The sequence below is a fragment of the Bombyx mandarina genome, chromosome 19, assembly GCF_030267445.1.
Source record: "Bombyx mandarina strain Sakado chromosome 19, ASM3026744v2".
Taxonomy (NCBI): domain Eukaryota; kingdom Metazoa; phylum Arthropoda; class Insecta; order Lepidoptera; family Bombycidae; genus Bombyx; species Bombyx mandarina.
The window spans coordinates 7,446,120-7,460,138 of NC_143225.1; the positions used below are offsets into that span (position 1 = coordinate 7,446,120).

Consider the following 14,019-nt stretch of genomic DNA (forward strand, 5'->3'; position numbering starts at 1 on the left):
TGTAGAACGAGCTCACAGCGCCCGGTATGAAATAGTTAAAGGCTATATATATACATGTCGGGCTAATTATAAATGGCTGGCACATTAAATAAAGGTGTCTCAAATTAGTACTTTTTATTCGGAAGTAAAAAACCAACTAAAACGTCCTTACGCACGGAGAGCTATGGGACGACTGAAATTATTAAGTAACTAAATTCGACCTTCTAAATGCGTTTCTAATTAGGCTTCTAAATGATTAGGTCAGCCAGAAACCATCCTTGCTACTGAATTTAGTAGGCTAACTTACTGAATTCTATTACACTTCACTGAGATCAGTAGCGAGTAGCGACTGAATTCAGTCGACTAAATTTAGCCAAGTGTAATACGCCTTTTTATAAGCCTACAAATTAAAGTTATGTAGGTACTTACAGTAATTCTTTGAAATTTCCAACACTAAAAATCAATTTAAATGTCAAGCTGTCAATGTCAAAGAAAAGAATGGAAAAATAAAGAAATGTCTTGTCTGCAACAAAGTCTCGAATAAAAAAACTTTCATGTTGGTACCTAATATGTACTTTAATTTTGCAGAATACTTTGAGTGATCGTTTATTGATGTCGTAATTGCCAACAAATTTAATTACTATTAGAAAGCGTTCAGTCTTCTTTCCTGGCCTTTTACTACTATATAATGCTAGGCACAAGTTGACATTACGTTTTTGCTTTAATCTGAGAGTTAAACGTGAAGTTATGATTTGTAAACATTCATAATCTAAGTTGGAAAAATGTATGGAAGTAACGGATCTGATTTGCCTCCCGTGAAGGAGGACACGTTTTGTAAATACGTGCTATACTATGAAATAAACAATTCCAGGTATGTTTTTCGACGTATCCTTGTGTTAAGTCATTGCGTTTTTTGTGCTGACTTTCTTGTTTTTCAGGGTCCGTATCTGGGATTTGATCATTCTTATACCAAATGCTCTCTTTGTGCTTTTCCTAGTGGCTAGATTTAATAAGGCTCAATTAAAGCTTCGTGCCACTAGTAGTCCTATATTTTTAACGTTCTATGCATTGGTCTGGGGTAACGTGATAATAAGTCTGGTGAGATGTGCAGTTTCAATGACTGTTAATGCAGCAATGCCTTTGGGAGGGCTTATCGATAAGATTTTGTGGGTAATGGTCAGGTTTTTTCTACTTGCAACAGAAATGAGCGTTGTAATATTTGGATTAGCTTTTGGTGAGTGAACAACTTTACAATAACAATTTATATAATGGCTTCCTAATATGTTACCAGTCATCAGACAACATACAAAATAGGTGCATTTATTCATCTATGTTGATTTGTACAAAAATTGACTGTTTATTGTATAGTATTGTAGGTGGTTACAACAGTCCACATATATCACTAAAGGGGTGCTGCCACCAAACCTGAGACAGATTGAAGTCTCAGTTGTAATGCATAATGGATGTCCCACCATTCAAACTGGAAAGCATGATGATTTCTGTAGAAATAATCAAAGAGTTTATAACTACCTGTGTGGGTGGACTCACAATATGCTCTACTAGGCTTTTTTATTTTCTAACAGAGCACAGAGTAAATTGTAAGGCTAAATAACTTTAAACCTTTAAACATATATAATATTTTTATAAGCCTTCTTGTGGGGTTTCACTAAACTTCAAAGGTGATTGAATACTCAGTTTTTTTTATAACGTCTCTAATGAGATTACTTTTATTACATAACCATCACTTGAATAGTAACTTTACATATTTTTTCTGATTCTTAGGTCATCTTGACAGTCGCAGCAGTATAAGATATGTGTTACTGGCAACATCTCTTATATCGTTAGCCTTTACGGTAACACAAGGCACATTGGAAATTGTGATGCCAGATGATATGTTCCATATTGAAACCAGAGATTACGATCTCTTTGGCCACGGAGGGATGCTTTTCTGGTTTACATCATCTGTAGTGTTCGCAATTATTTATTTTGTGATTCTTTTGCTGCCTTGGATCCCACTGCGAGAATATTTAGCATTACCATGTAAGTACAATAAAAATACATGTATAATACAGATTTGTAACAGAGTTCATTTTAATTAGTAATACACTATCTCATATACTATTACAGATGCTTTTACATTACATTCTACAATCAAAGAAATCATCCTTGTCTTTTTTCTGCCAAAATGCTGCGTGTTTTACAATAACTATAATGTAAATTATTTTAAATATTGTCATATTACTGTATAAACTGGACTCTGCTCTTTGTAGGAACTCAAAAATACTACAACCTTTGTTATTATTCAGCTTGAGACATGAAACCTAAGTCTCATTTCCATTACACTAAGTGGTAGGACAGTTCCTTTCCTACCTTTGAAACAGAAGCCTAGAAGAAAGATTTTCAAATAATTCTTCATGAGCAATAAAAAGCTATGTATTTCCAAATTAATGTCAAATTAAATATAACATTTTATTTTTATGGCTTGAAAGATATATTCACACTGTGATATTGTATGTGAAAAAATTTAAGGACATTTTTTTTTTTCATTCCTTAGATTGTTGGACGAGCTCACAGCCCACCTGATGTTAAGTGGTTACTGGAGCCCATAGACATCTACAACGTAAATGCGCCACCCATCTTGAGATATAAGTTCTAAGGTCTCAGTATAGTTACAACGGCTACCCCACTCTTCGAACCGAAACGCATTACTGCTTCACTTAGGGTGGTGGTACCTACCCGTGCAGACTCTCAAGAGGTCCTACCACCAGTGATTACGCAAATTATAATTTTGCGGGTTTGATTTTTATTACACGATGTTATTACTTCACCGTGGAAGACAATCGTGAACATTTGCTGAGTACGTATTTCATTCGAAGAATTGGTACCCGCCTGCGGGATTCGAACACCAGTGCATCGCTACATACGAATGCACCGGACGTTTTATCCTTTAGGGCAAGACGACTTCAATGTTTGTTTGATTCAATGTTTTTTGTTCAAATGAAATATTATAAATATATGAATATTTGTATTACAGCAAAGCTCTCGTTCTACCTGTATGTGTTCTTGCTGGCGCTATTGGACGCTACTCAAGCAGTTGGAGCGGGACTCCTGGCCTGGGGTGATATGCAATCTGGATTGTGTGTAGTTGATGTTACAACGTGGTTATACTTTTCTCTATACACTCCACTGGTTTATCACACATTTCTCAGCGAATTTTTCAGGTAAGCTCCAAGTAGTCCATATAGCATGTAATTAATCACAATGAAACTAAACTTAAATATTTTATTATTACCATGCTAAATGTTTAACTATTAATGTTTGTTTGAAAACTATCAATTTAAATTTCCATGAAGTTACGTTTTATAATTTTCGTTATGTTTTATAAGCCAAAATGGACAGACAATTTGAAGATTAGATGTTATATGTTTGCCGGTGTCCATACACATCAGAATGCCACCACCCGTGTTAAGACATGCTTCTCCTTGGATCCCAAACTCAGCAAATGCTGCAACTAATGACAGTACCAAGCATAAAATCTGATAATAAACAGAGTAATCTTCTCCTGTATGCCCTTTCCAGAAGACTCCACAAATACCCACATAATTTATAATGCCCTAGCTAGTTCGTATTTCTAAACCAACTGATAATTAAAAGCTAATTTTTTAATGTTGCTCTTATTTTATTAATTAATAAATTCTTAGTAAAATTTCAGGAATGATACTAATTTACAGTTAGCTTAATCACAACTGCAGACTTAATCATAACATCTTTATCATCATATCTATGAGCCATAAACATAAGAGTATACTCTTATAAATTTCTATTACTAAATCTTTAATTTAAACAATTTCAGTGTGTCACAACCAAGCATAATGTTCTCGTACAAGGCTCAAATGGACGAGCCAATAGACGACGATCAAGTATCTCTTCCTCACCAGCAGAGCTTCAGTTCTCTCAAAACAGATTCTGATTACATCTATCAAGTAAGTTATTATCAAATACTTTGTATAATAATGACTGCAAAGTAAAAGAGACCATACCTGGGTTTAATATTAATCGATTTTTTATTTGTGCCGTGAAGCAGTAATGAGTTTCGGTTTGAAGGGTGGGGCAGCCGTTGTAACTATACTGAGACCTTAGAACTCATATCTCAAGATCTCAAGGTGGGTTACATTTACGTTGTAGATGTCTATGGGCTCCAGTAACCACTTAACACCAGTTGGGCTGTGAGCTCGTCCACCCATCTAAGCAATAAATAAATAAATATACCATGAAAGATATAGACCTCACGTTGAATATTTCAGCAGAGTAACAGCGTCTACGACAGCACATTGTTTGAGGCCGGTGGAACGACCCCCATGAATCCTGCGTACAGTGCTTCACTACAGAGTCCGGATTCAATAGCTTCCGCTCAGTCTATTGACACCGGTGCTCCGATTTCCGGTTTCCACAGCCAGAATGTACCGTCAACATAACAACAAAAACGGCATTACGCCTCGTTCTCTGTCAATACTACACATCCAAAGAAAAAACATTACTAATTGTAAGATGTATTAGTAAACTGTGTATGAGGGCTCGCTGTGCATACCTTTGCATTAGCGTGTCGAAATGTGTGTCGGAATGTACTATTTCTGATGTTTCCGGAAATGTATATAAGCGGGTCGTGTTGAATTAAATTAGTATTTGATTTGATTTAGGTGCAGATAGTGGTAGTTTTCCAATTACAGCACAAGAGCGCATTATGCGGCATAATGCTCAACGTTGAATGTTCCAACTACAGCAACGCTTCGCACAATCGAGCACTCTCAAAAGTACTGCTCTCGCGTGATGCGTGCAATCGATACCGACTCAGTGACAGAAAATTGACAAGTGTTTTTTCTTTAAGTTGGCATTGATCGAAATTCTGTTTATATTATCGTTAGTAATATTATTTAATGCTGAAAAATTTTTTAAGGCTTTCGTTTCGTCGTAGTTTCTTAGAAATAATCAATGTTAATTAAAACTGTGCTAACTTAGCGCACTCTGCTGATGCATTTGAAAACTAATTCACGTTCCAATTAAGCTTCAGCATAATTCGGCGTTGTGCGTCACTGAGTCGCATTATGCTCTGTAATTGGAAAACTACTATAATGTCTGGGGCTGCTCATTAAAACTTACCAAATAGAGGCTTCGAAAAATACATACATCAAATTATGTAAGTCTATGCTGCGAAACTTCTGTTCGATTTTGGGGTTCACATTTTGAAATCTCCCGCCAACTTGCCCGATACCCGCGCAATCTACTGAGCGCGACACTAGCGCTACGTGTTGCCGCAGTTTGTGCAACATTTGAAAAAGGAGTCGTGAAATCTTTGAGCAGTTGGCGGTAAATCCGTAATTCTTTAAATCTTTAAAATATCATAAAACTGAGCTATCGTACAACTTCAAAAGGTCGATATCATTAGGATCGCCGACGACTTGAAATTATTTCCTTTATTTATCATAACGGTATTCGATTCTACAATCGATTTCCAATTACGCAATACAATCGAATCATATTGACAACTTGTATTTATGTTATAATATAATTTTGAATATAATATCATATATTATATGGTAGGTATGTATGATCTCCGGATCGAGCGTAACGACCTCTATATTGATAAATTAGTATCGTAATTGATCCATCCACAGATGACATTAGATTTACAAAGAAATAAATAATATATACTTAATAGGTACATAATAGGCATTAATTAGAACTTCTGAAATATATTTTGTCACTTCTTTATTATAACGCGGTAATATTACTACTATCTTTAAAATTAATTCTTTTGGTTTTGTTTAATATTTTCACATGCTTTATTATACCCTTTGAGTATTTATATCGATTAACAAGAATCGAACGATGCCGAAAATAGTTTATGCCCATTTATTTTAATTATTGCGTTGACTAGGGTTTTTAATATCATTGATTTTTACCAGTCTTGAGTTAAGCTATGATTAGTTTTTAAGCGTTGTCTATTTGTCTTAACCTTTCACGTTAGTGATAAAAATAATTTGAAGTATTGTATTGATGATTAATAATGAGTACCTTAATGATTAAATTCACCTATCCGTTCACCAAACATATAAATATAAAACGTTTACCAGTATTCTTAGGTAACGAATAATAATTTAAACTAAACCTCTAGCTTAGTACAATTATATCTAGAGTTTACATCGAATATCTCATTCTAACCACACCAACATACCGACGATTAGCCGATGTAACATCATGAGTTGTGATTATTATCGAAGTCGCGAATCGTTAATATTTCAACATTTTAATTTTATTATTGTTGTATTTATTTCCCAAATAATATTATATCGATCATAAAAATCTATAAATTTTCGATTGAAGTGTTACTTTTGCCCGTTTGCCTATTTCTAATACTATATTAAAAAAGATACCAGCTAAACTATTGAATAAAACGATTTTATGTATTGTTGGAATCTCATAATAGACATCAGCTCTATCTTTATGGCTATATTTGTGTTTCACTTTTTGACTAATTCTTTGTCTCGTTATAGTTGTTACAAACAAACCAAATCGATGCCTCCAATGAAAACTACTCTAACTCAAAATTTTGAAATTTTCGTTTTTCTTGCAAATCGCTTCACTATGTTAAAAGTATTACAATTAATCATTATTGATGGGGTTCGAAGCAAGAGTAAATCAGCTAGTTACACAAAAAAAAAACATAAATATATCTGCAATAATAAAGATTTTATCAACTTTTTTCGTTTAAACGCTCCTCCTGTAAATCTACGAATTTGGAGTTAGCGTAGTGTTCATTGGAGGCATCGATTAATGTAGGAAACGCGGTCTATTACGTATAACTTGTAGTGATGACGATTTACGTACTATATCCCAATAAAACTGTCAATTTCTATGCGTTTAGAAATATCAGTAAAAATTACCGAAATTTGTGAAGAATTCTGCTGTAAGTAAATGTTTTTTAATAAGGAGTATAATTTAATATATTGTGTTTAATGCGATTGTACTAAACGTTAATCAAATGTTATGGAGGCATAGTTTTTACATTTTTATTTAAAGCAATAGTTTTACTTAGGCCATGTCGGAACGATCTTCTGTATATAAAATTCTATTTATGAAACACTTCGACCAAAATTGACTAAATTTGATATTTTAGGACTTACTTATCTTACTTTATTTCAGTTAATTTAAATTGGTCCTGCTCTACGAATAATAAAACTTTGGAATAGTAACTCGCCTACAATTGCACTTTAGATTATGGTTCCATTTACGCACACAAATAAAAGCAAATACAACGAACACTCACACTCTTTCACGCTTGCACGCGATTGGCCGCGCCAAGGTCACGGTTCACAAGCTCCACCCAGCGCACCCTTATGACGATGACGTTATGCAGTAATAATGAATTCATTAAATATTTTCTCGTTTTTTTATTAAATGACTTTATTAGCGCAATAAAAATAAATGCAGTTTATAAGTTAGTACATGAGATGAAAATATGATAATTAAACTTAAAATCAATACTACTACTACTACTAGCATACAAGGTGTAAGGCACACGACTTCCACTTTCAAGTATGTACATGGCCTCTTTTTGAAAGTGTATGCTGCATATTGTACTATTTTTGCAATGCGTCCAATTTATTTCATTTCTTACCAACCGTACTATCACAACCGGCTATCCATTGTTTACGTTGAATTTCATTTGTCGGAAATCTGCAGTAATAAAACCATTTGTTATAGCTGCATAATATCATACTTGTTACTTAAATAAAACTTGTTTTATCTGATCAGTATAAAGAACTACTACTTCATAGAAAAAGTAATCGTACATATTGCATAACACTATCCATCATCAATAGTATTAAATTTTACGATGTTTGTATACTTACTAATGAAAGCTAATTCCACTGTTTTTCATATCTGTATGGCTTTTACACCATTTCACGACACAAAATTGCATACTTGCAAAATTAAAAAGCGCAAAATAATAATTAACTGGTCAACCGAAAACTGACGCAACACGACCGCACGACACGAGTGCCACAGCGAACTGGCGCGCCGTTCTGTAGCTATTTTAAGCCCCGCCCTCCGCGGTAACTATTTACGTGGAACCATTTTTGAAGCGTAATTACTTTTTTAAAGTTTTATTATTCGTAGGTCCTGCTGGTTTTATACTTTTATTCTTTTCGATAAATTGGTGAAAAACACAACCCTATCAATGTGCCTGAGCTACGGGATATTTATCACAACTAATATTTTTCCTTTTAATGTCGCAATTGTCTGATACATAGGTAACTGGCTAATTCTCATGTTTTGGATTTTTTATTATTTCTTCACGGAACTAAGGGGCATCCGAAGTCATTTTTAATACACAACTGTGTGATGAAATTGTGCTACGTAATAAGTTAAGGGTATTTCAAAATTACTACTTTGTAATAAATGATATTTTAGGATTGCCTGTGGTTACGGCGCCAGGTAAATCACTCAACTAAACAAATATTTGTCGCTTCGTAAATTGTACTGTGTGCTTAGTGCGAGTTGTTTAACTTCTTTATCCTATAAAAGTCAACTCAAATTTGTATGGAGTTGTAACAACGCCCCTAGCCACAAACGTAGTTCAACTCCATATTATTATAACGCTGTTCTAACTCCATACAAATTTGAATTGAGTTCTACGCGATCGAAAAGTAAAAAAACTCGCACTGAGCACACTGAAGCTGGCATACCCCTTTCCCTGCGCTTGGAGACCGTGGATGCCGCATGTGATAATTTCTAACTATACCCGACGAAATAATAAAAATAATAGTCTTAGTGTTAAGTAAATTCATACAATCTTAATACAATTTCTGAATCCACTATCTCAAACTAGTCTTCATGGCCACTTAATTAAAGAGTATATTTGACTAGACTTTTGGAATAGTGCTTTTTAAGCGATAATGGTTGTAGGTCTGTAACTTTTCTACATAATGTATTTTTCTTTTTTTCATGTTTGGCATCTATTGTATTGTTTTTAGTTCAAACGTATCAAACTGAGCGATCAATTAAAGATAGGTATCTACATATCGATACCATACTATATTCTATTGAGAATTCTAAACAGTATTTACACGACAAGGGCGTTGTCCTAATTGTCTTTAAAATGTAGTTACACATTTGTTTATAGCCTGCATATTGCGCCAAGTGGCAAGCGTTTCAATTTGCTAGTATCCTACAATTATTTGTTGCCTACACCAATATGCATTCTTCGGATGGTCCACTATTCCACCTCAATGCTCAACCTCCTTATTTTCTTAAAAGTTTTTAACAAAGTGCAATGGCCAGTAAGTATGTTTTCGTTGCGTATCCAGAATGCTTTGGTTTGAAAAATGTCCGCAAGTACGCAAGTACGCATTCACGTTGTCATTTCAATGGGATCCGATACACCAGGCGAGCTATGATCTGAATTATCCAGCTAAATTATTTAAAAAAAAAACCCTCCAAAAAGTGGAGTCTATTTTTAAAAAAAATATCGAAATATTCAATCAGAGTTTAGAAAATACAGAGTCAACCAGGACAATTTTAAACAAATAAGTTTAATGTAAAAGTTTCATTCGATAACTTTTTAACTCTGACTTGGTGTAATTAAGATGCAGTAAATAATAATATCGAAATTTTGGAAACTACCTGGTTGACTATATTTTTAGTGTATATTAATTTGTTTTGGAATAATGTAATACCGTATAGTTGTGATTTGTGCAATGAGTATTGTAATAGATTCGTTTTTTTTTTTTTATCAATGTTTTGCTATGAATGTATAAACTTCTTAATCGATTTTATATTTTAGTGGAGCTCGTTTTGTTCTGTGATCGTATATTTACCTATATTATAATTTTGTTGTAAATTTTATGGGTGTGAATAGGAATTTGAGTAAAAATAATTTAAGTAATATTAATTTTTATACATCTACGAATAATTTGACTGTGATCATTTCCTTTATTATGTTATGAATTCTAAACTATTTAGGCACGTATGAAAGTTTCTACAATAATTCTTAAATGAACATTTACATACTACTTTGGGATGGCATATTTTTTATCAAACAAAAACAGTGACTAAATAATATGAATTGTATTAAAGTTTGCCTACTCCTTGGTTAGATGCAAAGCAAAAGTCAATTCTCGAATTATACACGTTAGTTTTTTTTTGCTGTGATGGTCCAAATTTTATGTAAAGCTATATTATATTTTTGTTGATGGTAGATGTTTTTTTTCTTTAAATAAAATACTTTTAAGTAATATCATTTTGTTTTATTAGACATTAATTAATCTGAGAAATTGAATACGTATCCATACTTAAATTTGTCTACTTTGTTAAAACATCTTGAACAAACGGATGCTTCAAACAATCTGCTACTGAATATCGTTGACTAGAGTCCAGTGTTAGCATTTTGTCTAACAAATCCTTTAGCTGTGTCATTTTCCTTTCTTCCTTGTCTGTCATATTTTTACAACAATTTCGTAATTCGTTGTTCAAATCTCTATTTGCATTGATATTTGTCACCTCAACTAATTTATCTCTACCAGTAAATTCGTCCTTTTTGTGGAGTAAAAAATTGTAATTATAATTAAAATGTTGATCTTTAAATTTGCCTTTTCTAATTAATTTGTTTGGTATTTTTCCTTTTAAGTCCATAAAACATTTGAGCATTTTGTTGTTGGAGCTTCCAGTGAAAAGGATTTTACCGGTCGTCATTTCATAAATTGTACAAGCTGAAGACCATAAATCAACACCATGTTTGTAAGGAATCCCTAAAATTATTTCTGGAGCTCTATAATACCTTGACACCAAGTATGGTGTGGGTTCATTTTCATCAATTTTTGCAGCAGAACCAAAATCGCACAACTTTAGGATATTCTTCCTTTCATTCACTAAAATATTATCAGGCTTTATATCTGCATGCACAATCCCAACTTTCTTTAGTAATCTCAATGCCAAGAGTAATTGCCTGCTGTAACTAATAATGGCTTTCATGTTTAAACCATGATTTTTACCATATTTTTTAAGTACACATCGCAAATCAATATGTAAGGATTCTAAAACTAAACAGAGATGTCCTTTGTGCATGAAGTGCCCTAAAAATTGCACACAATGATATTTATTTTCTGGATCCGCCTCATTGACTTCTTTTAATATAGAAATCTCTTTTAAGCCAGTTTTGTACATCAACTCATTGTTTCTAATTATTTTTATTGCTACATAGTTGTTTCCTTGACCATTATCTTGAGCACGCACTACATTGGCAAACACACCTTGTCCTAATGTATCTTTTATTGTGAATCTGTTGTTGACAACATCACCAACTCTTATTTTATAGTATCCTTCATGGTCATCCCAATTATCAGTCAGAGTTGAATTATTTGTAAAATCATTTTTGTCCACTTTAAGAAGATCTTTAATTTTAAAATCATCTTTCTCAGAAAACATATCTGTGAAATCATCAGTCTCTCCAGCAGAAGTTGGGTTTACATCAGTGAGCTTTTGATCATTACCCCCATTATTCTTTTCTATAATACTCTCAGTATTTTTTGAATGGTTATCATCATGTGATTGATTAAACTTTTTTAACAATTGTTTCCTTTGTATCCTTCTTTTTTCAATTATACTTTCTTCGTCTTCAGACTCTGATGCAATTTCTATATTTGATTTTGATGGAGCACTTTTTGATTGCTGACCATGACTATTTTTGCTTTTATCTTCACTATATCTTTTTTGTTTACCATCTTTTCCCTCTGTGTATTTTCGTTTCCTATTTTCCTCTGTATGTTGATTACCACCATTTCTAGAAATGTGCTTAAACTTTTGCAGCTGCTTCTTTAGAGAATCTCTTTTTAGCAAAAGTTCTTCAGTACTAGTCCCACTTCTGTGAGGTAATGGTGGAGTTTGAGATCTTATTCGAGATTTTTGTTTTCTTCTTTTTGCTTTCTGTTCATCATAATAACAATATTTGGAAGAATTTCTTTTAGGCTTCTTATCAGCCATAGTAACAATATTGTAGGAAAATATTAACCAGGAATGCTTATCTGTAAAGACAATACAAACTGATATTATAGTGTTAATTGCAACATTGATTAGTACAGCCAATATAAAAGTATAAAAATTTTAAGCATTAGCTTTGTGCCAATTTTATGAGAATTACTTTTGTTTTTGTATTTAACAGCATCATTGTTTTGCAGAAACGGTGCAATCTTATTATGCCTGCAAAACTATGACTGTTGATTAATTATTCTTCATAAATTTGACAGTGCTTCTAATAAAATAAGTGTGAACTGTATCTTGATTACATTTCCACCCAGTGCCAACAAATTTTATTGGAATCCAACATTCCAAGATAAGTTCTTCACACTCATCCATCATTCCCATTTGTACAGATCATTTAACATCACCATCCATGGTTTTTGTGTGCAATGGGTTTTGATTGCTACATGCTAGAAAAAATATTACAAATTAGAGAATACATGTAACAAAAGTTCACAATATCCATGTACCATTACATATGTTTTAAAAAGAAAAATGAATTTAGGTTTTAATTATTATAGAATTTTCCCAGTCGTAGTACTTTTTTGGTTAAAATAGTACACATAACATGATGGCACGAAATTAATTTTTCTTTTAGAACAATTAAGTCTGTTATATGTAAAAACTAATTTTGTATAGCTTTAAGGATACAAGAGAAGTAGAATCCTAAGTCAATGATTCATCATGTTATGAGCACCGATTCAAAATATTCCATAATAAAGTGTAATGGAAAAAACAATTAAATAATATAAATGTTTTTAGCATTACACGAAACCAATTTTATAGCAAATGCATAGTGTAGCTTGTTTGAAATTCATACTGCACTAGACACAATTTTTAAATCGTCAGGGACTTCACATCACTACAATAATAACATAATATTGAACGAAACTATGTAAGTTTATGTTTTATGCTGGAATGATGAATAATTTGTAATTGCGTCACCTATATTTTTTAAAAAATAACTTTTTTGACAAAAATTTAGCCCATGATACGTAGATAGGCACAAATATTATTTTTTTATAGGATTTTATGACCTGGTAACTAAGACCTTTAGGTCATGTCTTATTTTTATTTATATTCTTCTTTTTATGAAAAATGATAATATGGTGTGAAATGAAATGAAATGAGATGAGATGATATAGGATGAAATATAATCTCAGTAAAATGATGGTCATTTACTGAGATTTTTTCAGTGGACTTTTGAAAGATCCCGAGAAGTTACGTCCAGCGACTTTGTTTCATTTCGCTCAACGACCAACGTCCAAACCTCGCATGCGACAGAACTCATGATATGGCAAAGGGGGGAAAGTGAAGCATTTAGTGCGGAGCACATCTCTCCCATCACCCTCCCCCTCGGAATGGCGGACCGGCGGTCGTCGGTGCCACGACCACCAGCCCTTTCGGTCGGCAGGCTATCCGAAGCCTGTGAGGTTAGAGTGAGTTAGAGTGAGTTATTCTACGGAATACCCAGCTTGGTCACCCGGATGCTCTTGCGTAAAACGCGTGCAGAGCAGCTTGCACGTTGTCTTCTTAGGCCCCCCTCGCCGGTCCCCAGACCGACATTTGAGGGGGACCCGAAACACTTACAGGGCCAGGGCTTGGGCGAGATCCACCTCCCTTGCCCTCGTTCTACGGGCGGCGCGGCGGTGGGCTTGTAAGTCTCTCACGCGTCTCGCCGAAAGGTCTTAGTTACCAGGTCATAAAATCCCTTAAAAAATAAGAAAAAGCGTTTTAATAAGCTTTCATTGTTTCTTCAGTTTGAAGCGTGTGCACTAGCTCAACTTCTTTAGTAGGTTGCAGTAGTGTGGTGCAATCTGGTGTACTAAAACATCTAAGACTGGCACACAAAATAAACTGCTCTATTTCTAAGACGCATCCATGATAGTAGCGATAGAACAGAAGAACCACACCAAGGGTCATTTTAAGGTTCATTAGTACCCAAGAAAATGATACAGCAGATTA

General features: G+C 33.6%; 2 protein-coding genes across 9 annotated transcripts; one reads left to right on the forward strand and one right to left on the reverse strand.

Moving 5' to 3' along the window:
• The first annotated feature begins 449 nt into the window (after positions 1–449).
• On the forward strand, positions 450–6,699 carry LOC114242264 (transmembrane protein adipocyte-associated 1 homolog). 2 transcript variants are annotated; one of them, XM_028173372.2, is made up of 6 exons: positions 450–850; positions 918–1,213; positions 1,762–2,019; positions 3,014–3,200; positions 3,833–3,962; positions 4,287–6,699. In XM_028173372.2, the coding sequence occupies exons 1-6, from the start codon at positions 762–764 to the stop codon at positions 4,452–4,454; spliced, it is 1,128 nt and encodes a 375-aa protein (XP_028029173.2). In that variant the 5' UTR covers positions 450–761; the 3' UTR covers positions 4,455–6,699. The 2 variants fall into 2 exon arrangements, with proteins under 2 accessions (XP_028029173.2, XP_028029165.2); XM_028173364.2 differs by having other exon boundaries at positions 452–850; positions 4,284–6,699.
• Positions 6,700–10,271: 3,572 nt separating this feature from the next.
• On the reverse strand, positions 10,272–13,124 carry LOC114241209 (serine/threonine-protein kinase PRP4 homolog). 7 transcript variants are annotated; one of them, XM_089735434.1, is made up of 3 exons: positions 13,000–13,079; positions 12,321–12,464; positions 10,272–12,059 (listed from the first exon to the last, which is right to left on the reverse strand). In XM_089735434.1, the coding sequence occupies exons 2-3, from the start codon at positions 12,397–12,399 to the stop codon at positions 10,342–10,344; spliced, it is 1,797 nt and encodes a 598-aa protein (XP_089591560.1). In that variant the 5' UTR covers positions 12,400–12,464; positions 13,000–13,079; the 3' UTR covers positions 10,272–10,341. The 7 variants fall into 7 exon arrangements, with proteins under 7 accessions (XP_089591560.1, XP_089591562.1, XP_028027842.2 ...); XM_089735436.1 differs by having other exon boundaries at positions 12,875–13,071; XM_028172041.2 differs by having other exon boundaries at positions 12,176–12,464; positions 13,000–13,061.
• Between the last annotated feature and the right edge of the window lie 895 nt (positions 13,125–14,019).

Bases quoted from the DNA above. Each gene is read 5' to 3' on its own strand.
- LOC114242264 (XM_028173364.2), top strand. From the start codon at position 762: ATGTATGGAAGTAACGGATCTGATTTGCCTCCCGTGAAGGAGGACACG. The intron at 1,214-1,761 runs GTGAGTGAACAA...TCTGATTCTTAG, and splicing joins AATATTTGGATTAGCTTTTG to GTCATCTTGACAGTCGCAGC. The intron at 3,963-4,283 runs GTAAGTTATTAT...TGAATATTTCAG, and splicing joins ATTCTGATTACATCTATCAA to CAGAGTAACAGCGTCTACGA.
- LOC114241209 (XM_089735434.1), bottom strand. From the start codon at position 12,399: ATGGGAATGATGGATGAGTGTGAAGAACTTATCTTGGAATGTTGGATT. The intron at 12,060-12,320 runs GTAATCAAGATA...TTGTCTTTACAG, and splicing joins TGTTGGCACTGGGTGGAAAT to ATAAGCATTCCTGGTTAATA.